The sequence below is a fragment of the Mytilus californianus genome, unplaced genomic scaffold (genome assembly GCF_021869535.1).
Source record: "Mytilus californianus isolate M0D057914Y unplaced genomic scaffold, xbMytCali1.0.p SCAF_3, whole genome shotgun sequence".
In the NCBI taxonomy this organism is placed as follows: Eukaryota; Metazoa; Mollusca; class Bivalvia; order Mytilida; family Mytilidae; genus Mytilus; species Mytilus californianus.
In genome coordinates, this window is record NW_026262679.1 from 126,408,086 (window position 1) to 126,435,003 (window position 26,918).

The following is a 26,918-nucleotide window of genomic DNA, read 5'->3' on the forward strand; positions in this document are numbered from 1 at the left end:
TAAAACTTTTTATCATGCCCCCTTGGTTACATTGATGCTTTGAGAGGGCTTTATCTCAGAAACTGTTTAAGAAAAGCTGAAAAAGTATTTATATCTTGTTCAATTTCTTACTAATGTAGTCAGTTCTTAAACCCGCCTATCTTCTTATTGGTCTATTACATTACTGATATTATGAAAAAGTCTATACTACAACAAAATCCTTGGTCAGCAATAGTCTCATTTGATGCTCTTATATTCTCGAACACTAATCACCAGTCAATAAATGGCTTTTACAAATTGACTTTAAAGTACTAAGCCTTGTTGACTTATGGGTATTTCAAACTTGTGAAAATTACCCATGGCCACCATGGAAGTAATACAGAAGACCATTTAAAACAGCTTTGTATCAACTTGTAGGTCAAAACAATCAATCATGTCTGACATCAATAAATTATTCTTGACAAGGAAAACTGAAATTGTAATAACATGGATACTGAAACATTGTAAGATTTTTCTTTTGTCTTCATGATTTATTTCCTACATGTTGTTTACCTGCAGATTGAAAACAGATAAACCTATGTGATTCTATCATAAAATTATTTCCTTGGTGACTTATAAAAATAACTTTGTTCTTTTAACTTAGTACAGATATACGTTTACAATACATGTTTTTTGCATGTTCATTTATCGTCAAATATTAAGTGGGAAGAAGAGGGGATTCTTTATATGAAAGATTCATAGTTATTGCAGATTGAGTGATTGATTGAGTTTTGGTGTTTAACGACACTTTCAGCATTCTAAGATATATTTTGGCAGTCAGTTTTTATCGGTGAAGGAAGCAGGAGAACCACTGACCATCAGCAGGAAAACTAGCAATCCTAATCAAATGAGATCAGAGTCGAACACTTTTGCCAGTGTTGACTGCCTAGTGATACTGTAGATGAACTAAGGTTCTAACTCCCTCAGGTTAAGATGACTTTAGATGGATTTTGCTATTATTTTTAATTAGATCTAGGTCCTTTTTTGGTCATAAAGCTCTTTAACTGTTTTGGTTCTTGTACATCCTCAGCTTTCATAATATTTGACCTTGACTGTTCCTGATAAAGGTAAATCCAATAAAGTGCTTCAGATGCATAAAATTTACATAGTTATTTTCATTTTTTTTTTCTTAGAGTCAGACCACTCCTGCCACCAATGTCCCTGGTTAGAGCAGAAGTTGAAATTTGCCTATTTTTTACATTGAATTATAATGTTTGAAATACAATCAGTGTATGCCCATTTGAATAAAAATGACCTCAATGGTTACACCTCACAAAGACATGCAATTGCAAACACTGAAACAGGTTTAAATCAGAGTTATTTCCCTTTGAGCATTTCTCTGTTCTAGACTGGATGTGTTATTGTCAGCAAAGTTCATTAAATCTATATTCCTCACAAAATGGAAATAACTAAACATTTCTGATTCCATTCACTACTTCAGAACTTTTTGTGTATAGAAAGTCTGATCCTGTTTTGAAAAATAGCAGAATCTTTGTTTAGCTATAATCATTTTGAGTAGCAAATGAAATTCATTATTGATAAGAACCTCCAGAGAAAATGAATGTCTATGATTTTAAGCGTTAGGAATACTTTATTTTCTTGTTTGATTCATTTTTAGACCCATTTTCCTATCATTGACCTTGACCTCAGGTTTATGAACTAAATTTTTTCATGATTATGGACTTATATCATTATATCTAGGTTAATTAAAATTAAGGTAAGAGTTCAGCTCTATTCATGATAAATCATTGATATTCATTTATGCTGTTGTATTAGTGTTTGAATATTTTGAGATTCCTTAGTTGTGCTTCAATGAATTTGAAATACAGTAGACTCCAGCAAATTGGATGTATACTCTAGCTGTCAGCAAAAATATTCCATTATCTGATGTATTCAATTATACATTAAATGTATAATTCATTCCAGCTTCTGCAGTTAATGAGCTTAACCTAATTCTGAGATGTTACTAGCCCTGACCACAGCTATATAAAGGGTTACCGTGATTTGCATTTATATTTTTCAGGTTCATCACCATAATTTTTACATAGATATAATGATCAGCTGGTTATGTAATGCTCAGATTTGTTTACTGCTTTTCAATGCTTTGTTTATTAAAATAAATCAAATGTACTACCATCCATATTGTGTCTTTATTGGTTTCATTCCATTATACTTATGTGGTGTAAACACAGGTAAGCTAAGCTATAAATAGCTATGATTTCTCAGTAACACCTTCCTCTTGCTTTGTTTCTTTATCATCAGCTTGTTTTATTAACATGGTTATTAACAAATTTATTTATTTCTATCATTCAATAACAATGTTACATTTGGTAAAATACTGTAAATACTTGTACGTTACACATTTGGTAATATACTACTGTTTCCTTTATGCAATAGCACAATATCTCATAACAGCTAATGCAGCATGACCTTTGCACTTTAGAGGGTCACGTCATCCTACTTCAGCGATAACCATAACACTTTAGAGGGTCACGTCATCCTACTTCAGCGATAACCAAAACACTTTAGTGTGTTGAACTATTGCACTTAAGTAAACTGGCTTCGAAATCAAAACCATTGCACTTTGGCGTACCATTACATTTTAGAGTCCTACATTTATATTATTAGTAGTCTGTGAAATTTCCAATATGTGTATATTCATTGATTTAGCTCTTTGCACATGATATTTCCCATAATCTGTTGCTGAAGGTTACCCTTTACCTGTCTTGACTGGGTTTAATATGTATGCTTGCTGTCTGATTGACATATACCTTATTACTCTGGCTCTGTTTATTCATATATGAAGCATGTTTGAAAAATATTTTTGCCTTTTTTTCTTTTATAGAAAACACAGAAAGAGTTCCTGTTGAAGAAAAAACACTGGGTGAAAGCAAGAAAAATAACAAAGCATCTATAAAAGTTGTGAATGAAATTGATGGCAGTGGGGTCATTGTAGATCAAGACAGTTCAGACCTAGATAATGTAACAGAAAATACTGAACTTGAGGATTCTGTTGATGCAGACACGGATATGTATCCAAGATTTAATAACCATGGCAACCCCTCTCAAAGAGGCCGATTGAATCAGAACTATTACAATGCACGGCAAGATGAGAGATATCGTCAAAGTTACGAAAATCAAAGAGACTTTCAATATCCAAGAGAAAGCTATGATAGACATGATATCCCTTTTAATCAACATCCTAATAGAAATCATTATGAAAATTATCGTAATAATTACCAAGGTGATGACAGACGTTGCTATGAAGACTTTCAGGAACAAGAAAGTTTTACTCGGCCACCAATACATAATCGAAGATATAATGAAGGAGAGGTTTATTCAAATGATCATTACCAATATGAAAATACTAATTTTAACAGAAGTAGAAGAAGGAATCAAAGCCATGATAATATAGGTTCACAACCACATGAAAGAGTTCAAAGATCATTCAGTTCAGAGGTAGCTGGGAATCGACAAGACTTCAAGAAATCTGATAGTTACAGCAGTTCAGAAAATTCAAAAGGACCAGAAAAGTCCAGGAATGAACCTAGTCAGAATAGACAAAATCAAAATGTTGATGGCAAGGGAGATCAATCATGTCAAAAGGACAATAAAAGTACTGATAAAAATAATGTAAACAAACAGGATTTATCTCCTAAACCAGTTGTAAATAAGAATTCTGTCTCTAGTGTCTTTAGTCCAGGTAGAAATATTTATCAAAGTGACCAGTATTTTAGTGCAGTTGATAAACTCCAAGATGGAGAGGAAAAAACAAATGTAAAAACTACTCCAAGTAAAAACTTAAAAAGACACATGTCTGACATAATAGGAAATCATTCTGAGTCAAAAGGTGCACAAAATAGCAAAGGGAAATCTCCAGTAAGGAGACAAGAAAGTGCACCAGTAGGTTCTGGTAAAGAAAAAACACCAAATAAAATGGACAAAATGGACTTCTCTTCAATCAAGAAGGCGCTAAATGAAGTTAAAAGTCAAGATGATACATGTATGAAGGGTAAGCAGGAAATGGATCACAACACAAGTGAATGTCAAACTATAAATTCTCCAATTCAAAATAAAACAATAGACAATAAAATGGAGAGTTCTCCAATTGAAAGGAAGAGAAGTGTTGATAATGTGAAGGAAAAGACCAGCTCAGTGCAGGAAACAGTTCCATTATTACCGTTACAAAGGAAAAATAGCAAAGAAAAAATACATGGTGGTAAAGCACAAAGTTCTCCTAGAAGTCGTAATTCAAGTGGAGATAGTCAGGGCATTCTGTCGCCAAAAACAGATGCTAAACAGAGATCAGCTTTTCATGTAGTTTTGCCTCGAGAAGATCGTTCATCTGAAATAAGTAAAATGTCTCCAAAAGAAAACCCATTATCACCTCTCGACAGGAAGCGAAGTTCTAGTGGGGACTTAAAACCAATTAAACAAGTTGGAATTCAAAGTCCAGATAGCAAAGTGATTGATAGTACATATAATGCAATCTCTGAGGAAGAAGGCTCCCTGTCAGGCAGTCCAGAGAAATCAGGTATAAGTCTTAAGTCTGCTCTATCATATCCAGAATGGAAAAGATTGAAAGCACAGCAGGATCTAGCACTTCAGAAAGAGAGGGAAAAGAATCGCAAATGTATTGAATTAGCCAATACACCAGAGGAATACAGAAAATTATTAAAATTAAAAGAAAAGAAGGCTAGAGAGAAAGAGAGATCAAGGAGAATAAGCGAAACAGAAACAGAAAAAAAGTCTGAAAAATCTGTAGAAAATAATGATTCTGATGAAGAGATTGAGTCTAGCCAACTACCAACCTTACACAATAGCCAGAACTCATTCCAGGCCATACAAGATAAAGTTGGTAAGTACGGACATGAACAGTAGTATTTATATTTTCAATATTTTTATCTTTTTTTCATCATATGCTCATAGTAAAGGTCACATGATGTTAACATTTCCTACCTTTCAACCTATTTTTTTGGCTAAGTTATCAGTGCATTTCTATATATTTAGTTTTTCCAAGCTCCAGGACTGTTTTCCACCTGTCCATTAAATCATGCCTGTGGATATTGAATTTAATTTTTGGTAAATTTATGAACAATGTAATTTTTAGCTCAACTGACCTAAAAGGCCATGTGAGAATTTGTCATCACTTGGCATCTGTTGTCATCTGTTTGTCCGTCAGACGTCCATCCACCGTCATAAACTTTAAAAAAAATCTTTTCCTCTGAAACTACTCTGCAAAATGTTACGAGACTTTAGTTGAATGTTCCTTAATGTATTTAGTATCAAACTTGTATCACAAGAGTTGATCCATCTACAAATATGGCAACTGATGCTAAAAATAGAACATAGGGGTAAAATGTGTTTTAGATATAAGAAGATGTGGTATGAGTGCCAATGAGACAACTCTCCATCCAAGTCAAAATTTATAAAAGTAAACCATTATAGGTCACAGTACGGTCTTCAACACGGAGCCTTGGCTCACACCGAACAGTAAGCTATAAAGGGCCCCAAAAAATTACTAGTGTAAAACCATTCAAACGAGAAAACCAACGGTCTAATCTATATAAAAAACGAAAAACACTTATGAACCACATCAACAAACGACAACTACTGAACATCAGATTCCTGACTTAGGACAGGTGCAAACAAATGCAGCGGGTTTAAACGTTTTAATGGTACCAAACCTTCACCCTTTTTCTGAAACAATAGTGTAACATCACAACATAGAAAGACACACTATAAAATATCAACTGAAATAGCTTTTAACTCAATCAAAGGACATATTAACACCATTGAACATACACTGAACAAATAAATTTGACCTATGACACAATGTAAATACAAAATAAATAAACTAAGGGAAGAATAATAAAAGTAACATGTTATATCGGTAAGAAATGTTAAACAATTAAAGAAAAACAATATGCTCGAACAAAAATACCATCCATTTGCAATAACTTTAAACACAGGTAAATGAAAATAATTTTGTTGTTAGGTATACGTGTACAGTACCAATAGAGAAAGGAAATATTTTTACAAATTAAATAATTTTGAATACAAAATAAATAAACTAAGGGAAGAATAATAAAAGTAACATGTTATATCGGTAAGAAATGTTAAACAATTAAAGAAAAACAATATGCTCGAACAAAAATACCATCCATTTGCTATAACCATGATAACTTTAAACACAGGTAAATGAAAATAATTTTGTTATTAGGTATACGTGTACAGTACCAATAGGCTTATATTCAAAAATTTATAGGGCAAAAATGAAAAAAGTTAGAGCAAATCTGACTAGATTGAATTGATCAGCAAGTCAAGTACTATCTCCTGTGGCATTTTCAGAAAAAAATCTGTCAACCTATTTTTGAGTTTCTGCCCCTGAAATGTATTTTTTTTGCAAATTTCACAGTTTTTGGTTATCTTAAAAACTATTGCAGATAGAGAGAAATTTTAAAAAGTGACAAGAACAATACAAATTCAAATCTTTTGCATTTTTGCCATTTATCTTTAAACATGGCTGAATTGTTTTTCCACTCCTTACATCATGAACATGGGTTATTGCTCTTTAATGATGATATTTATCATTTTGTTTTTCGTTTTTGCTTGCCTTTTAAAAACTTTAAAATAAAGCAAAAGCTATCAGAAAGACAAGATCTACAAATAGGTCAGCATTGATGAAATTGTCAGTTGTTTTCTTATAGTAGTTATCGCTCTTAAATAACAATTTTTTAATACCCTTTTTTTTTGTATTTTGGGCATATTAACTATTAGAGAGAAAGTGTAAACAGAAAATTGATTCATTGTATGATATATATACAATTGTATGTACACATCATATATTCCTATGACCTTCAGGGTTCTATGTTCAGGTTAAAACTTTGGATTAGTTCTGTATCTCAGAAATTTACCAAAATGTTATTTATTGTAAACTTATACTCAGTATAGCTTTTTGGGGGAACTGGGTGAACATCAGAAGAGCTCCATTTCTCAGTTATTGCAATAATTTTTCCCCCTTGATTTTTTCTTTTGTAATAACAATATCATAAATGTACATCCTAGTAGCTATCAGACACCACCATTAATGAACATTGTAATAAACTGCTAATTAATGATGATAATCTAGAAGATATTGGCGGTCTTTAAATTTTCCAAAATAGAAATTCTTAATCTGCTCATACAGTTGAATGGTAAAGAGAAAGAAAAACTCATTTGACCAAATTGTTTGAAATGGTATTTTTCCAGGTAACTTTAGTTTACTATTTAAATTCCAGTCTATAAATAAATGTCATTTAATGTTATCTTTGTATGTATGGACTGTTTATATCTAATACTAACATCTTTTAATGGAAATCAATTATTTATTTATGGACATGGCGAAAACAACAAGTGTATCAGAATTCATTATTTAGTTTTCTTTTCAAGTGTATCAGAATTCATTATTTAGTTTTCTTTTCCATGAAGTGTATCAGAATTCATTATTTAGTTTTCTTTTCAACATTATTTGTTTATCCACGTTATGCAGCCAATTATCAGCAAAATTATTTGAAAAGAACTGGGTCAACTAATTTAGGAACTAAACTAACAAAGCATATGTTCCAATACTTGTGAAAGCATGAAGAGACAAATTCATGTCAATTTCTCCTAATCATATAATTTACTGAAGTGAGAGAGAAAAACATCTATATGTATATGCATTGATATTTTGATAGGTTTGTGAATAATTAGAAACAGTGAATGGTTGTTGGTTTTAAAATGTAATTTGTTTTATGATGGATTATTGTAAGAGTATAATGTACCTGCTGTCGTAGTTTCACTTCAATACAATATTTTATGATGGCAGGGAGTGACGAAGATATAGATTTAGAAGAATCTGATGATGACGATTTAGAAGCTCCATCTTTTTTGTTTTCCTTGGAAGAAGCAAGGTAAGTCTTTATGAGATTTGTGCATGTTAATTATTATATCCTACTAGTGTCCTGTATTGCCATATGGAAAGCTAGACTTGTTTCTTATAATGATTTTCTTTCAAACAGGGATTCAAAATGTCACAGACTTTTAATGATTTACTTAATATTCCTCCCTATCAGGACCAAACAACAATTAAATGGGCTTTCACTGGTGAAATACTGATGGTCTACAGATTTTTTAAGGCCCTCTGTTCCAAAAAAGAGACATTGAACCAAAATTAATGGATATTTAGAAATGTGTGTAGACCCTTAAGTTAAGGTATTGCTTGTAATATGGTTATGGTTGTTTTTCCTGCCTGAGTTTAATGTTAGTAGAAGCAAGACCTCTTCAGTATGTACATCCGACTTAATAACTCTCATATTCTTATTGAAGGGCTTGTATATATGAGTCCTTGAAATCCTGAAAAATTTTTAAAAAATCATTGCCCTGAGAGCTATCAATTTTTATAAAAATTACTGTATGAAAAATTGAGATGATACTGCAGACCATAGACGTATGTTGGATAAGACCCATATATAGATAACGAAATGTAGCTAAAATTTCAAACATGTAATTTGATTACCATAAACATGATAAATTTCACAACAAATGATGCAAAATGTGCGGCATAGAAATTCTAATCCAGCAACAATGGCATTAAGGAATTATATAAAGCCAAATATATGCTTACAGTTTCCATCATGCATATATGTCTGTTGTCCTTGACCTCATTTTCATTATTCAGTGACTACATATTTTTTACTGATTTTCTCACTTATTGGTGATAGAACAACTACATTTAGCTATATATCTATATATATATAAGTACGTCTTTGTAGGATCCTTTACAATAGATATTTCAGCTGATCTGTAACAATTCCATCTTCATGCCTTATATATCATATACTGTATTACGACGCTAGATTAAAACTGACGAGGAAAGGTAACACCCGGCCACCGAAAGCTTTATTTTTTGTGAAGCCTAGGTGGTCCAGTGGTCTAGCGCGTCGAATACAGTGCAGGCTATTTGGTGTCACGATATCTCAGTAGCGTTCGAATCTCGGCGAGGGAAGAACAAAAAATTTGCGAAAGCAAATTTACAGATCTAACATTGTTGGGCTGATGTTTAGACGAGTTGTATATATATATATATATAGAATGATTGTAAGGTCTACATGTCCAATCAAGGTAAGGTTTTCATGGTCAAGTCAGTATCTCAGATACTATAAGCAATATATCAACTATATTTGGTGTAAAATGATTGAAACGTTGATATGGTCATCTTGCAAGGTTCATCTAACCTTGAACTCATTTTCATGGTTCATTAGTCATTGTTTTGAGATAAGATCCTTTTTTTCTCAGATACTATAAGCCATAGGTTAACAATATTTAAAGTATGGAATGATTGTTAGGTGCAGTAACATGTCCTGCTCCGACCTTGACCTCATTTCATGATTTATTGGCCAATGCTATGTTTTTGTGGTAATTTCTGTTTTTCAGATACTTTAAACATGTTGAATAATAGGTCAATTATATTTTGTGTATGGAAAGGTTGTTAGGTGTATATGCAATAAATGGCCATCTTCACCCTGGTTAATAATCTAATCTTGACCTCATTATCGAAGTTCATTGGTTAAATTTAAATTATCATGCAAGGTTCTCACAACTTCACAAAAACAATTAGTCTAAAAACTCCAATCACAGAAAATAAGATTTTAAAAAGGATTAATATAGTTTGAATTATAAAATATTTTTGGTAAAACTTAAATGATATACAAACAAGTAAATCCAAAAGTATTGTCCAAATGAAAAATAATAATCAGTCACCTATGAAATAGATATACATAATCACAAACAGCATATCGAAATGACATGTGCAAGAGTCATGCTAGGGAAGTGGATTTGTTGCTTTTTGGGTTAGCACGACACAATATCTAGCATACCTTGAACAGTTAGTATACACAAAGTTTTTTTGCAATCATTGCAAAAATCTTTTGTCATATATCTGCAATTACAAGGTTAGAAAAATATGAAGCTGTCAGAAAATTTCTTAGAAGTTACAAAAATTTCCAATTTTGAAATTATTTCCTTGAAAACAAATTTTAGGCATATCATCTTTAATATTATGACCTTTATGATTTTTCAAAGATCTTAACTTGCCATACATCATATTTCGAATTTTTAGAAATGACAACATACTGAAAACTACTTTGACTTCCCTTAAGAATGTTAATCAACTGTTAAATGTAACAAATTGGTACAGATTCACTGTGTTTAATATATATATTTATATCTGTAAAATTGAGAATGGAAATGGGGAATGCGTCAAAGAGACAACAACCTTGACCAAAGAGCAGTAAACAGCCCAAGGTCACCAATGTTTCTTCAACACAGTGAGAAAATCCTGCACCTGGAGGGGGGCTTCAGCTGGCCCCTAAACAATAATGTATACTAGTTCAGTGAAAATGGATGTCACACTAAACTCCTAAATTTTCAAAAAAAGTGCATTTCCTAAAAAAAAATACAAATTTGAATTATATATGAAAATGAATTAATATACAAGTTTCCTTAATCTTATCTCAAAATCTCCAGCTAAGAGTATCAGGTTTATGTCAATGAGAAAACAATTTAATAACATGAAAAAAACAATCAATAGTTTGTATGTAAGTTATAAATTCACTTAAGTTTACTTTTGTACATGCTATGTATGTTTGATAAGTAGACACTGAATAGTTTATACTGTTGTCATCTTATTTGATTATACTAAATAGCCCATGTATTTGCGTATTAAAAAGGGAATGGGGATTTACCTTTATGTAAATGGGAAGCCCTTATCACTTTTACTAGTAAGTAATTTGACCTTCATAGATAAAGTGAAGTACTAAATGTACTTCCTCTATCACCAAGTCCAGGATTTACCTTCTGTTTTTCCTGCTCAACTTTGGTCTACTTTATAAAGTTGAAAGTTAAGCAGAAAAAATTTATTAGAAACTTAAAACAACTTTTTTAGGCTTCTCTTGCATGTCAACTTTTACTGGTTTGTAATAAAATTTTAGATTAAAGAACACTTATTAAAAGATTGTTAAAAGTATGGATCTTAATAATATTTTGATGAATACACATGAAAAGGAATTTAATTTAATGCATCTAGAAACTATGTATGTATGTCAGCTTCAGGGGTTAATGTCCTGTTTTAATGTATGTTAAGCCTCATAGAAATAGTAATTTTATTTGAATCAAATGGAATAGTAAAATAACTTCAAATAACAACATCTGAAGTATATGAATATATTTGTACTTAAAAATCTATTTAATACAAATTTGAATATTAAACTCTGTAAATGACCATCTCAGACCATTAACTACAAATATTAAAAATACTGAAATGACAATTTCTTATCAATGCGTTTGATATGTTTGAGCTTTTGGTTTTGCCATTTGTTTAAATACTTTCCATTTTGAATTTTCCTTGGAGTTTGGTATTTTTGTTATTTTACTTTTTATTTATATACATGTATATATGAAGACTTCAAACTCTTTGATTGAAACAGTTTTGAATATTAACATTTTCAGACCTTAATTTGGACAGATTTTTTTTATGGAATAAACATAGCCACCTTATTTACACAGAATTTCAGAACAACAAATATCATGGTTTCAATAATAAATTGCTGATTTGCCATTGTTATATCTTTTTTTTCTAATACCTAGAAGGGGTAAAAGGTAAGGAGGAGGGTTTGTTATACATGTTATATATGTTTTGGGCATGGAGATGTCATTTACCAAACATTTAATGCAAACTGAACATTTGTTGGATATTTTTCTTGGGAATATAATTTGAAACAATAGAGTTTTTGAATCATGCATTAATAAAAAATCTTAATATAAGAATAAGGAGATGTGGTGTGATTGCCAATGAAACAACTAACCAAAGTTCAAATGAAGTGGATGTAAGCAATTATAGGCAACCCTATGGCCTTCAACGATAAGAAAAACCCATTAAATTTGTTTTGGTTAGATTACTGTGATTGATTTCTTTTCCAGGATGTCCAGTTGCAAATATTTCATGTTCATGTTGAATATTCAGGATGAATTCAATTAAGATAAATAAAAATCATGTTATGAACATCATTTAGAATATATTGTAAATTGACAAAAATTACCAACTCTATATTTCTTGGAAGATTTTGTTAATCTTTTTTAATAACATTTTTGTTCAAATTATATGTAAATAATTTAATTTTGGATGAAAGTTTGAATTTGTCTATCAGCTCATAGACATAATTTTTTCATGTGACTGTGATGTCACCAACGTTTTTTTTTTCAAAATTTACTCCTTAAAAATGGAATTTAGAATTAAATTATAAGGAATGACTGTTATATTTTTTCTGTCTATTCGAAATAACCTAAAAAATGTGGTGCTCACCTTTTAAATAACCCGCTTTTCAGTGTGCACCACATTTTTGAGGTTCTTCATTGACAGAAAAAATATTACAGTCATTCCTTAAATATGAATGTGACATATTTTTAGCCAGATGAACAATTCATGGTCTAGCTCAAATGATTGACAAAATTGATGTAATTTCATAAACTGTCATATCAGCAGTTAATTTGCTATGACAAGAAAATAACAGGATGACATATTTACTGATATGAAAATCAATACATACAAGTTTAAAACTATCATCAACATGTAAGGCGAAATATAACAGTATGTGTTGCTTGGCCATTCTATTTTCTGGTGTTGATTCTACATAGCTTTTTGCAAACTGTTGAAAATTACTGTAGATTCATTTATTTTCGTGGGTACCAATTTTCGTGGATTGAGGAAAACTTGCATTTTCGTGGATCTTTAATGTCATGGTTTTTGTCGAGCCTGCTACTTTTGTCGCAGAAAGCTCGACATAGGTATAGTGATACGGCTGCGGTGGCGGCGACAGCGGTGGTGTTAGCTAACTACTTAAAAGCTTTATATTTTAGAAGGTGGAAGACCTGGATGCTTCATACTTTGTATATAGATGCCTCATGTTAAGAAGTTTCTGTCAGTCACATGTCCAATGTCCTTGACCTCATTTTCATGGTTCAGTGACTACTTGAAAAAAAAGTTCAGATTTTTGGAATGTTAAATTCTGTCTTATTATAAGTATAAATAGGATAACTATATTTGGTATGTGCGTACCTTGCAAGGTCCTCATGCCCGTCAAACAGTTTTCACTTGACCTCGACCTCATTTCATGGATCAGTGAACAAGGTTAAGTTTTGGTGGTCAAGTCCATATCTGAGATACTATAAGCAATAGGTCTACTATATTTGGTGTATGTAATGATAGTGAGGTGTTACTGGCCAACTGTCCAACTGGCAGGTGTCATCTGACCTTGACCTCATTTTCATGGTTCAGTGGTCATAGTTTAGTTTTTGTGTTTTGGTCTGTTTTCTAATACTGTATGCAATAGGTCAACTGTATTTGGTGTATGTAAATATTTTACGATGCTCATGTCAGTCTGGCAAGTTTTATTTGACCTTGACCTCATTTTCACGGTTCATTGCTCAATGTTAAGTTTTTGTGTTTTGGTCTGTTTTTCTAATACTGTATGCAGTAGGTCAACTATATTTGGTATATGGAAATATATAAAGATGTACATGTCAGTCTGGCATGTATTATTTGACCTTGACCTCATTTTCAAGGTTCAGTGCTAAATGTTAAGTTTTTGTGTTTTGGTCCGTTTTCCTAATACTGTATGCAGTAGGTCAACTATATTTGGTGTATGGAAATATTTAATGATGTACATGTCAGTCTGGCATGTTTTATTTGACCTTGACCTCATTTTCATGGTTCATTTCTTATGTTAAGTTTTTGTGTTTTGGTCTGTTTTTCTTACATTTTAATAAGCAATAGGTCAACTCTATTTGGTGTATGAAATGATTGTAAGGTGTATATGTCTGTCTGGCAGGTATCATCTGACCTTCACCTCATTTTCATGGTTGATTGGTCAATGTTCAGTTTTCCTGGTTAACTTTTTTCTTAGATACCTTAAGCAATAGGTCAACTATATTTGGAATGATTTTAATGTGTACATGTCTGTCTGGCAGGGTTCAAATGACCTTGACTTCATTTTCATGGTTCATTGGTCAATATAGAATTTCCATGGTTTGGTCTGTTTCTTTTATACTATAAGAAATAGGTCATCTATATTCTGTGTATGGAGGGATTGTATCAAAGGTGTACATGTATTTACGGCTTGGTTTATCTGACCTTGACCTCATTTTCTTGGATCATAAATGTTAATGTGACACTTGTAGTAAAACTTTATATGTAGGACTATCAACATAAAATCAATGGTCAGTATAGTAGGCGAGACATTTCAGCATGTGCACTCTTGTTCTAAAGTCTGCATACATTCCTATAGAAAATTTGTAATTCGTTGAACATTTGAATTCGTGGTTTACCTTTATTCAGGAAATCCACGGAAATTGATTTCCAACGAATAATAATGATCCACAGTACTGCTTATATATTTCTATATCAAAATTGTAAAACTGTTGAAAATAACTGCTTTTTGAGTTGTATACTTCATGACTTTATAAGGTTAGAGTGATTCTAAAGAAAATACTTCTGTAAAGTTTAATATTCTATTCAAACATAAACATAAAATAGTTACAATATTCCACATAGTTACACGATGTCATACAGCTAGTGATGGTGGCACATGTAGTTACGCGATGTCATACAGTTAGTGATGGTGGCACATGTAGTTACGTGATGTCATACAGCTAGTGATGGTGGCACATCTAGTTACATGATGTCATACAGCTAGTGATGGTGGCACATCTAGTTACGTGATGTCATATAGTTAGTGATGGTGGCATATGTAGTTACGTGATGTCATACAGCTAGTGATGGTGGTACATGTAGTTACGTGATGTCATACAGCTAGTGATGGTGGCACATGTAGTTACGTGATGTCATACAGCTAGTGATGGTGGCACATGTAGTTACGCGATGTCATACAGCTAGTGATGGTGGCACATGTAGTTACGCGATGTCATACAGTTAGTGATGGTGGCACATGTAGTTACGCGATGTCATACAGCTAGTGATGGTGACACATGTAGTTACGTGATGTCATACAGCTAGTGATGGTGACACATGTAGTTACGCGATGTCATACAGCTAGTGATGGTGGCACATGTAGTTACGCGATGTCATACAGTTAGTGATGGTGGCACATGTAGTTACGCGATGTCATACAGCTAGTGATGGTGACACATGTAGTTACATGATGTCATACAGCTAGTGATGGTGACACATGTAGTTACGTGATGTCATACAGCTAGTGATGGTGGCACATGTAGTTACGTGATGTCATACAGTTAGTGATGGTGGCACATGTAGTTATGCGATGTCATACAGTTAGTGATGGTGGCACATGTAGTTACGCAATGTCATACAGTTAGTGATGGTGGCACATGTAGTTATGCCATGTCATAGTTAGTGATGGTGGCACATGTAGTTACGCAATGTCATACAGTTAGTGATGGTGGTACATATAGTTATGCGATGTCATACAGTTAGTGAAGGTGGCATATGTAGTTACGTGCAATCCTCGATAAACTGCTTTTATATCTATATTAAAACTGTAAAAGATGTTTTTGTTGAGCCTGCCACATTTATGTTCTAGATTCCATCGTCGGCGCCGTCAACATTTAGGTTCAGTCTGTGGTGTTTTTTAGACATCAATAACTTTGTCAAACCTTCATGGAATTTTATGAATTTTGGACAGAAGCTTGTTTATGACCAAAATACAGTATCCAGAGCAAAATTTTTAAAATATTTATTTTCATTTTTCCGTATTTTACTGATAAATTGACCTTTTTTTTTTTTACAGTTAAGATTTAGATTCAGTCTAGGGATAAAGTTTGTTACACATCAATTACTTTGTCAAACCTTCATATAATTTTATCAAAATTTGGCAGAAGCTATTTTATGATTAAGAGATAATGTCTGAAGCAAACTTTTGAAAATATATTTTCGTTTTCAGTATTTTTCTGATAGATGGTCTTAGTTTTTTACAGTTAACATTTACAGACAGTCTGGGATTAAGTTTTTTTGACATGATAAATTTGTAAACCTTCATGAATTGTAATGAAACTTGGACAGAAGCTTATCTTCAAGACCAAGAAATAGTATCTGAAGAAAAAGTTTGAATTTTTTTTTCAATTCTGTTTTTTACTGATAAATGGACTCACTTTTTAAGTCAACATTACACTTATACACTGAGAGCAGCAATCATATGCGAGACACAGGGTTCCATGGAACCCCTTACAATTTTTTTTATAAAAATAAGGAGATGTAGTATGATTGCCAATGAGACAACTATCAACCAGAGACCAAAGTACGATGATGCAAACAACTATAGGACACTGTACGGCCATCAACTATGAGCTAAACCCATATTGTGTACTTAGCCCTTAGAATAACAAAGAGTGATATTATTTCAAAAGAAAAAAGTAATGTCCTGATTTTAACTGATAACAAATAACAAAGGTTATCAACAACAACCACTGGACTACAGGCTCCTGATTTGGGACAGGCACATACAGGATATAGCTGTGCTATTTGTGAGTACCTAATCCTCCCCTTCTAACCTGGTACAGCAGTGTAACAGCACAAATCAGAACAAATCATTTAAATCAGTTGAAAGGGGCTTTTCTCAGATTAGTGCTAAGAACAAAAACCTACTATTCATGCTTTGTTGATCTACTGACCATAATTTTGTTTCACCTGCTCATTCTGATACATAATAACAAAATATTCTTTTCTAAAATAAAATCAATACATCATAATATTCATATTCAAGCATGTCTTGTTTGATTCCATATCGATTATGTAAGGAACATTTTCCTTGGGTTTAATATACTATAAGACTTCAATATACTTAATTTCTTGATTAGAAAGTTTAGTGTCATAGATGTATTTAATTGCATTGTTATCTTTGACAATTCTGATAACATAATGAAATAATATCAGGTGAACAGAAAATTTTGCTGGAAGAAATTAAGATTTAATGAGAAAAATGTTTCTAATATCATGAATAATGAAGAGAAATGGGAATTTTTTGATATCAGAAGAGTCTATTTCTTCAGGATATTAATATATAGAGTACCAGTGGATCGAGTCTGATACAGCATTCTCCACTCATGACAGTTAAATTTTCAAAATTTTAAATGTGAGGCTTGCAGAGAGCATTAAATATTTAAAATAAATCTGTTCAGAGTAGTGAAATGTCAAATTTCACTCAATTGGGTAATGGAATCTCTTATTATTGTTAGATGATCAGTAATCAAACTTTATCTTTTTTTCAATAATCTGCAAAAATCTGTGTTCTTTTTTATGTAATGTCATCAGACATGGTCACCTTTTATATGTAATGTCATCAGACATGGTCACCTTTTATATGTAATGTCATCAGACATGGTCACCTTTTATATGTAATGTCATCATCTTTTAATTCACCTGCAATTACATTTATATAATGTCTGTTTATTCCAGCCATTGAAACAGTCCTTCATAATGTAAAAAAACAATATGTCAGGGCATAGTAATGTTACATGTTAAATTTTTTAATCAAATTCATTTAGGGAAATATTACATTACTTGTAGGTTTATTTGGTAACATTAAGTCAGAATTGATTTTTCTTGACAAGTACTTTATTTTATAACTCTGTATAGGGTCTGGCTGTTTACTTTATGACCATGGTACCAGTTCATTGACTTCCAATGCTCCCAGGGCAATTACAACTAACATAAAATCTGTAACAGGGTCAATTGATGGCTCCAGGACCTTATATGAGGTAGCTGTGTCAGTTGAGTAATTGTTAAAACAGCTTCATTTTGTAATATTGTTGTTGAATAAAAGAAAACAGCCAGCTTATAATAGTTAATCTAAGGATAACTAATCTTTTGACTGTAAATGTCTCAACTCAATCTATCCTTTATATTTCAGTACCAGACCAATACCAAGTACACCAACCAAGATCACACATCTAGAGGTAAGTTTCCTTTACCAAGTACACCAACCAAGATCACACATCTAGAGGTAAGTTTCCTTTACCAAGTACACCAACCAAGATCACACATCTAGAGGTAAGTTTCCTTTACCAAGTACAACCAAGATCACACATCTAGAGGTAAGTTTTCTTTACCAAGTACACCAACCAAGATCACACATCTAGAGGTAAATTTCCTTTACCGAGTACACCAACTAAGATCACACATCTAGAGGTAAGTTTCCTTTGTGTAGTACACCAACTAAGATATCACATCTAGAGGTAAGATTCCTTTGTGTAGTACACCAACTAATATCACACATCTAGAGGTAAGTTTTCTTTACTAAGTACACCAACTAAGATCACACATCTAGAGGTAAATTTCCTTTACCAAGTACACCAACTAAGATCACACATCTAGAGGTAAGTTTTCTTTACTAAGTACACCAACTAAGATCACACATCTAGAGGTAAATTTCCTTTACCAAGTACACCAACTAAGATCTCACATATAGAGGTAAGTTTCCTTTGTGTAGTACACCAACTAAGATCACACATTTAGAGGTGTTTTCTTTACTGAGTACACCAACTAAGATCACACATCTAGAGGTAAATTTCCTTTACCGAGTACACCAACTAAGATCACACATCTAGAGGTAAGTTTCCTTTGTGTAGTACACCAACTAAGATATCACATCTAGAGGTAAGATTCCTTTGTGTAGTACACCAACTAAGATATCACATCTGGAGGTAAGATTCCTTTACCAAGAACACCAACCAAGATCACACATCTAGAGGTAAGATTGCTTTGTGTAGAACACCAACCAAGATCACACATCGAGAGGAAAGTTTCCTGTGTGAAGTACACCAACCAAGATCACACATCTAGAGGAAAGTTTCCTTTACCAAGAACACCAACCAAGATCACACATCTAGAGGTAAGATTCCTTTGTGTAGAACACCAACCAAGATCTCACATCTAGAGGTAAGATTCCTTGGTGAAGTACACTAACAGTGATCACACATCTAGAGGTAAGATTCCTTTGCGTAGTACACCAACCAAGATTTCACATCGAGAGGTAAGTTTCCTTTACCAAGTACACTAACCAAGATCTCAAATCTAGAGGTAAGATTCATTTGCGTAGTAAACCAACCAAGATCTCACATCTAGAGGTACGTTTCCTTTACCAAGTACACCAACTTAGATTACACATCTAGAGGTAAGATTCCTTTGCGTAGTACACCAACAAAGATTGCACATCGAGAGGTAAGTTTCCTTTACCAAGTACACTAACCAAGATTGCAATTTCTTTAGATTGATGGATATAGTACATATAGAAGAAATTTTGTTGCATTTTTTTTTATCAAATACAAATCATAGCTTGTTGAAATTTTGTACAAAGTTAATTATTAGTTAACCTGAATTGTGTGGTTATTTACTTTCAGCTTACTACTTTGATCTTGTTTGGTATATATGTATTTTTGATAAGATTTTTACTCATTGAGTGAGGATATAAATAGGTGGGCAGTAACCTACTCTACATCTTATTCTTTAGTTTTACCAATCTTACATATTATTATACCCCACGCAACGGGTTGCGGAAGGTATAATGTTTTTGAACCATCCGTCTGTCTGTCCGTCCGTCCGTCTGTTCTTCCGTCTGTCTGTCTGTCTGTCCGTCTGTCAGTCTGTCAGTCCGTCAGTCCTGTTTCTTGTCATCGCAACTTCTCTCAAACCACACAACAGAATTTCACGAAACCTTTTTAGATAATAAGGACATACTATGTAGTTGTGCATATCGACAGGAAATTGTGATTCAATTTTTTTTCTAGGAGTTACGCCCCTTTGAACTTATTTACTTTAATGTACTACTGCAACAGTTTGTCATCGCAACTCCTCTGATACCACACAACAGAATTTCATGAAACCTTTTTAGATAATAAGGACATACTATGTAGATGTGCATATCGACAGGAAATTACGGTTCAATTTTTTTTTCTTGTGCAATTTTTTTTTCTTACACATATTTTATTTCTCCAATGACAATGTGGGGACGTGGGGTATGTGAGCGCGCTCACTAAGGTTCTTTAATTATACCCCACGCAATGAGTTGCGGAGGGTATAATGTTTTTGACCCGTCTTTCTGTCTGTCCGTCCGTCCGTCCGTCTTTCCATCAGTCCATCAGTCCTGTTTCTTGTCATCGCAACTCCCTCTCAAACCACACAACAGAATTTCATGAAACCTTTTAAGATAATAAGGACATACAACGTAGATGTGCATATCGACAGGAAATTATGATTCAATTTTTTTCCAGGAGTTACGCCCCTTTGAACTTATTTGCCCAATATACTACTGCAACCTTTTGTCATCGAAACTCCTCTCAAACCACACAACAGAATTTCATGAAACCTTTTAAGATAATAAGGACATACAACGTAGATGTGCATATCGACAGGAAATTATGATTCAATTTTTTTCCAGGAGTTACGCCCCTTTGAACTTATTTGCCCAATATACTACTGCAACCTTTTGTCATCGAAACTCCTCTCAAACCACACAACAGAATTTCATGAAACCTTTTCAGATAATAAGGACATACTACTTAGATGTGCATATCAACAGAAAATTATGATTCAATTTTTTTTCCAGGAGTTATGCCCCTTTGAACTTATTTGCCCAATATACTACTGCAACCTTTTGTCATCGCAACTCCTCTCAAACCACACAACAGAATTTCATGAAACCTTTTCAGATAATAAGGACATACTAGGTAGATGTGCATATCGACAGGAAATTATGATTCAATTTTTTATCCAGGAGTTACGCCCCTTTGAACTTATTTGCCCAATATACTACTGCAACCTTTTGTCATCGCAACTCCTCTCAAACCACACGACAGAATTTCATGAAACCTTTTCAGATAATAAGGACATACTACGTAGATGTGCATATCGACAGGAAATTACGATTCAATTTTTTTTCCAGGAGTTACGCCCCTTTGAACTTATTTGACCAATATACTACTGCAACCTTTTGTCATCGCAACTCCTCTCAAACCACACAACAGAATTTCATGAAACTGTGTAGATAATAAGGACATACTATGTAGATGTGCATATTGACAGGAAATTTTGATTCAATTTTTTTTTCTGATACAATTTTTTTTCTTACACTTATTTTATTTCTCCAATGACAATGTGGGGACGTGGGGTATGTGAGCGCGCTCACTTAGGTTCTTTCATTTGACATATATGAAACTTGTTCATGTGTCACAGCAGGTACATGCTTAAACACATGTTGATTATCTTATTGTAACAAAGTCAGCATTATTGAACATTTATTATATTGTTTATATTGAAGTGTTATTTTAGTACTGGTACTTATTTATTACATGTTTAATGCAAACATTAGAATTAAATATAGATAAAGGTTTAGAAAGTAGAAAGAAATGTGAAAAGTTGTGAGAATTTAGATTAAACACTTTAATAATTTGGGGGTTTGAAATATGTGTTTTTAGTTAAAATGAGTTTAGAATACTGTTAATTCATAAGTATATAGTCTTACCTCCTTGTAAGTGTTTGCCTGACATGTGGTATGTAATTGTCCAATGAGAATCATAGTCATTAAACGATAATGAATTTTGTTTTAGTTGACCTTGAATTATAGCCATTGACCTGTGTTATAATAACTGAAACTTAAGTTAATTCAGTAATGCATTGGATAAACTTACTCATCAGTTATCAGTTAGAACTATGAGGTAGGAAGTCAAAGGTATGGGGGTTCTTTTCACCAAAAGCTTACCATAAAAATGATTGTAAGTTATACTGAAATGACTTACAAGTATTTTTTCTGATTATATTTTTTATGAAATGAATATCAGGACTACTGTAAATTCAGAAATTATTGCGATGTTTTTATTATTGCAAAAAATGCGACATGGTTATAATTGCAATAATTTAAACTCGCATTTCGTAATTTTTTATTTGAATTAAACAGAGATTTTTCTCAATATCGCAAAAATTAAAATCGCATTTTTGTCTAAAATGACTAAAATCGCAATAATAAATGCACGCAATAATTTCTGAATTTACAGTATGTTTATTTCTGGGAATACTTTAGAAAAAGTGTCAGGAAAATCCAATATAATTATCTTATGATTTTTATAACCATGTTATCCCACAAAAAATTTAAAACTGTATCATTGAAAACAAAGCTTTATAGTCTAAATATTTCAATCACATTGACCTGGTTAAATTCACATAGAACCTCTTTGAATATTACCTGTGCCATGATGAAATCAGCTTTTACCAACTCCCTCTGGTGAGAGAAATAATCATACTAAATAGTTTTGTTATACATATCCACTTAATAACAGTACTACAATCTGTCAATAGCTTTATTTTGGCATTGCACAAGGCTATGTTTTTCTCTGACTGTTAATGACGTCTTTACACTAAATCCATTGGGTGTTGGATGTGTACTGATTCTTATTTTAGTCTAAGATACATGATTTTTTTTGTAAGTTGTTATTGGCTTTGAACTAGATGTCAGTAACTGCGAGTACTATCAGATCTGTACTTAGAGTCCCTTTTGTTGTTAGGGATGAGGGATGGATAAATACCCTGCAACGTCTGGTCTGTGTTTTTGTTTGATTGTTCTGCTTTGTATTGATCTGATGAGTTAAGCCCTTTTCAACTGATTTTCATAGTGTGTTCTTATGTTGTGCTGTTTCATCACTGTCCCAGGTTTGGGAAGGGTTGTTGTCTTCAAATATGTATAACCCTGCCACATTCTTTATGTGCCTGTCCCAAGTCAGGAGCCTGTAGTTCAGTGGTTGTCGTTGGTTCATGTCGGTCATATTTGTTTTTCGTAAATTGTTTTGTTATAAATTTGGCCGTTAGTTTTCTGCATTGAATTGTTTCATATTTTTTATGTCAGGGCTTTTTATAGCAGACTATACGGTATTGGTTTTTCTTATTGTTGAAGGCCATATGGTTGCCTGTAATTGCTTACATCCACTTCATTTGAACTTTGGTGGATAGTTGTCTCATTGGTGATCATACCTCATCTCCTTAATTTTATAGTATCAGTTATTATCTGTTTTTGTTAGTCCAAGTCCATTTGGCATGTTTAGATCTTCTTTTATAATAAGACCGTTCGATCTGGATTAAATGGATGCTTTGGTGCTTTAAGGACTATGTAGCTACATCTAAATGTCAATTATTGTTTGTTGGATTGCTGTCTCCTGGTTTTACTGGTATCTCGTTTCAAGGTGACTAAAAAGGGGTTTGCATACTTTATGTATTCTGGCCCTGCATGTTTGTCTTTAAAGAGCCACATTGTTTTAACTTACTATGATTTTAAACAATTGTCTTCTGAGCAATTTTGTTTTTGTCATATTCTTTTTAAATATTTATTCAGATGCTCAAGGAAAAGATTTTATCAAACCATAACATATTTGAATGACATTATTTATTTTTTCCAAGAAACAGGCCAGTTAAATGTTTATATAATCACCTGTTCATTCAACAAATTTTACCTTGAAAGTTTCCTGTTACTGTTATCAAAAAATCAACAAAATTGCATGTCTATAACTTGTATTCATATTTTACAAAATTATATATCTTTAAGTGGAAAAAAGCTATATCGTGTCTGTTATTATCGTAAAAAAAATCATTTTAACCTGAAATATTGATTGTATGTAAAGATATAGTTTTGTAGACATGTTCATCCTATAGATTTATGCATACATGTATTTATTCTATAATCCTGTGTTATTAATTATTATAATTACTTGAAATATATTTTTTGAAGCCTATAATTATTATTCATGATATAATATTCCTATTACAATGTGCAGCACAATGTTGTCATTTGCATGACCTACGTTTTTAGAAGTTTGAATGTCACATGTAGCCTTTTATTTCTTGTTAGGTTGCAAGTGTCACAAAATATAGAGTTATTTATTTCCCCCAACTAAGGTATGGGTTGATAAGCATTATATATTCTGGTCTGTACATTTGTCTGTCTGCTTGTCAGTTTCACATATCAGCATAAAGTTTTGGATTAAGTTAGTTTGTGCTAACTTGAAACTTAGACCACATGCTAATTATGAAATGAACTGTTTAATATAATAGCTGAATTAGGGGATTTTGACCTTGATCTCAGGGTTCACTTACCATGGAAACATGATTGTGAGTGTTTGGAATGGTGTCTCGTTGACACATATTCTTATTTCATCCCCATTTTAACATTATGTCCTCATTATTGTTAACTAAAATTAAATTTCCTTTTCTCGGAGAGTGCTTTTTTTTATTTAAATCTTATTTTGCAGTCTCCTGGACCATGCAGTCCTACACCTGAAGCAGACCTGACAGACATAACAACAAAGACCCTGTTATCATCCAAATTCTCCCTGGACCAGCTGGTGTCAGAGAAAGTGGACAAGGTAATCAATGCTTTGATTAATCTATTGTATATGGTGGAATGGTTTCAATTAGTGTTGTCAACGGTTAACCGGTTTAAGGACCGAATATCTAATACCAAAAACGCTAACCGGTTAACCGGACTTTTTTTCAATTTTAATAGATTTGATAAAAATGTGTGTTAAAGTCATTAAATAATTTAGTTCTATTTAAAAATTATCATCGTGGTAATTAATTTGACAGGTCAATTGTCCAGTATATTGATTGCTATTGTTAATCCAAAAAACATAAAATTAATTAGAATTTAGACAACTTGTCTATCAGCTCTGGGCAAGATCTTAAGTAAACATAATTAGTATACATGTTTTTTAAACAGTAACTTTAAATCAGTAATCCAACTAAATTTTATGATTTACTTCATTATTTAATTTTTTATTTAATATTGCGTAGACCTACATCTGAATGTGCAACCTCCATCGTGCAAGGCTTTGTCATACTTTAAACGAAATGCCAACTCAAAAATTGTGAAATGCAAATCAACGTGAATGTAATTAATGTATACTTGATGGTACGAGTAACAGGCTTAATCATTTCAAATTTAAACATTCCACATTATATTTTGATACATCAAGAGAAATTAAAAGAATCATTGGTTTCAGACATTTTCGATTCGACGAGATCAAGAAGGTGTTTTTATTTTTAACCGGATTTTCGTAGGAAATATTGGTTATTAAAATGGTGATGTACGGTGGGCGGCTGGACGGATCTACGGGCGGCTGCCAAACAGTGTCAGCACAATAACATGAAAACGCTTTAACAAATTTTTTTCAAATTTAAATATGTTGTTTCCTGGGACTTAATGAAGGTCTAGTTCAATTGTCAAGATATAAGTATATCTCCTTTGTGAGTTATCACCATTTTTAATATCCAAAAGTGGAATTTTTAAATATTTTACTCTTGTTATCTTTTTTATGACTAAGCATAATGTCTTATCTCACAATAAAAATTGGAGTGACAGATTTATTTGAAAATTATCTATTTCCTAAGTGGTAGTGATTATAAGCTATATTATTAGACATTTTGAAGTTAATTACATTATTAATTATTAATTAGATCTGGGTTATATCTTAGCATATAATATCATTGGAGTGACAGATTTATTTGAAAATTTTCTGTTTTCTGATAAGATCTGTAGGACTGTATATATAAAGTTTGAAATTTACTAGTAGGACTGTATAAATGAAATTTGAAATTTACTGTTCATTATTAGACATTTTGTAGATAATTTAGTCTCCCTAAACCATTTATATTCTTACCCCAACCCCCTTTCAATTTGAGAATGTGCTTTTATCTTGTAAATGGTTGAGATCCCCACCCCTGAACCATATATATTCTTGTATGGGACAATAAAACAAATCAAATGAAATATTTGGGGAGTCCCCGGGTTCACCCCCACCCCCGTACTTTTTTAAAACTTGAAAACGGTCAAGATCCCAACCCTGAAACCATATATATTCTTGTATGGGACAATAAAACAAATCTAATGAAATAAAAGGTGAGTCCCCTGGGGTCACCCCACCCCATCCTGTTTAAGAACTTGTAAACCATTGAGATCCCCACCCCTAAGCCATATATATTCTTGAATGGGACAATAAAACAAATCAAATGATATATAGGGGAAGTCCATGGCGGTCACCCCCCTCGCCCTTCATTTTGATAACTTGTAAACAGTCGAGATCCCCACCCCTAAACCATATATATATCTTGAATGGGACAATAAAACAAATCAAATGATATATAGGGGAAATCCATGGGGGTCACCCCCCTCGCCCTTCATTTTGATAACTTGTAAACAGTCGAGATCCTCACCCCTAAACCATATATATTCTTGAATGGGACAATAAAACAAATCATATAGGGGAAGTCCATGGGGGTCACCCCCTCGCCCTTCATTTTGATTACTTGTAAACAGTCGAGATCCCCACCCCTAAACCATATATATTCTTGAATGGGACAATAAAACAAATCAAATGAAATTGAGGGGGAGTCCCCTGGGGTCACCCCCACCCCCCTTTTTTTGAAAACTTGTAAACGGTCAAAATCTCCACCCCTAAACCATATATATTCTTGTATGGGACAATAAAACAAATCAAATGAAATACAAGGCGAGTACCCTGGGGTCACCCCACGCCCTCCTGTTTAAGAACTTGTAAACGGTCGAGATCCCCACGCCCTCCTGTTTAAGAACTTGTAAACGGTCGAGATCCCCACCCCTTAACCATATATATTCTTGTATGGGACAATAACACAAATCAAATGAAATATAGGGGAAGTCCATGGGTGTCACCCCCACACCCTTTCTTTTTGAAACTTGTAAACGGTCAAGATCCACACCCTGAAACTATATATATTCTTGTATGGGACAATAAAACAAATCAAATAAAATATAAAAGGCGAGTCCCCTGGGGTC

General features: G+C 32.8%; 1 protein-coding gene across 3 annotated transcripts in view; it reads left to right on the forward strand.

The window, feature by feature from the left end:
* LOC127736119 (SMC5-SMC6 complex localization factor protein 2-like) overlaps positions 1-26,918 on the forward strand; it is an 80,030-nt gene that overhangs the window by 17,524 nt on the left and 35,588 nt on the right. For all 3 annotated transcript variants that reach the window (XM_052246660.1, XM_052246661.1, XM_052246659.1), the window contains 4 exons: positions 2,864-4,876; positions 7,868-7,952; positions 17,979-18,024; positions 24,358-24,471. In XM_052246660.1, the coding sequence (XP_052102620.1) occupies positions 2,864-4,876; positions 7,868-7,952; positions 17,979-18,024; positions 24,358-24,471 (2,258 nt within the window). The remainder of the gene's footprint in view (positions 1-2,863; positions 4,877-7,867; positions 7,953-17,978; positions 18,025-24,357; positions 24,472-26,918) is intronic.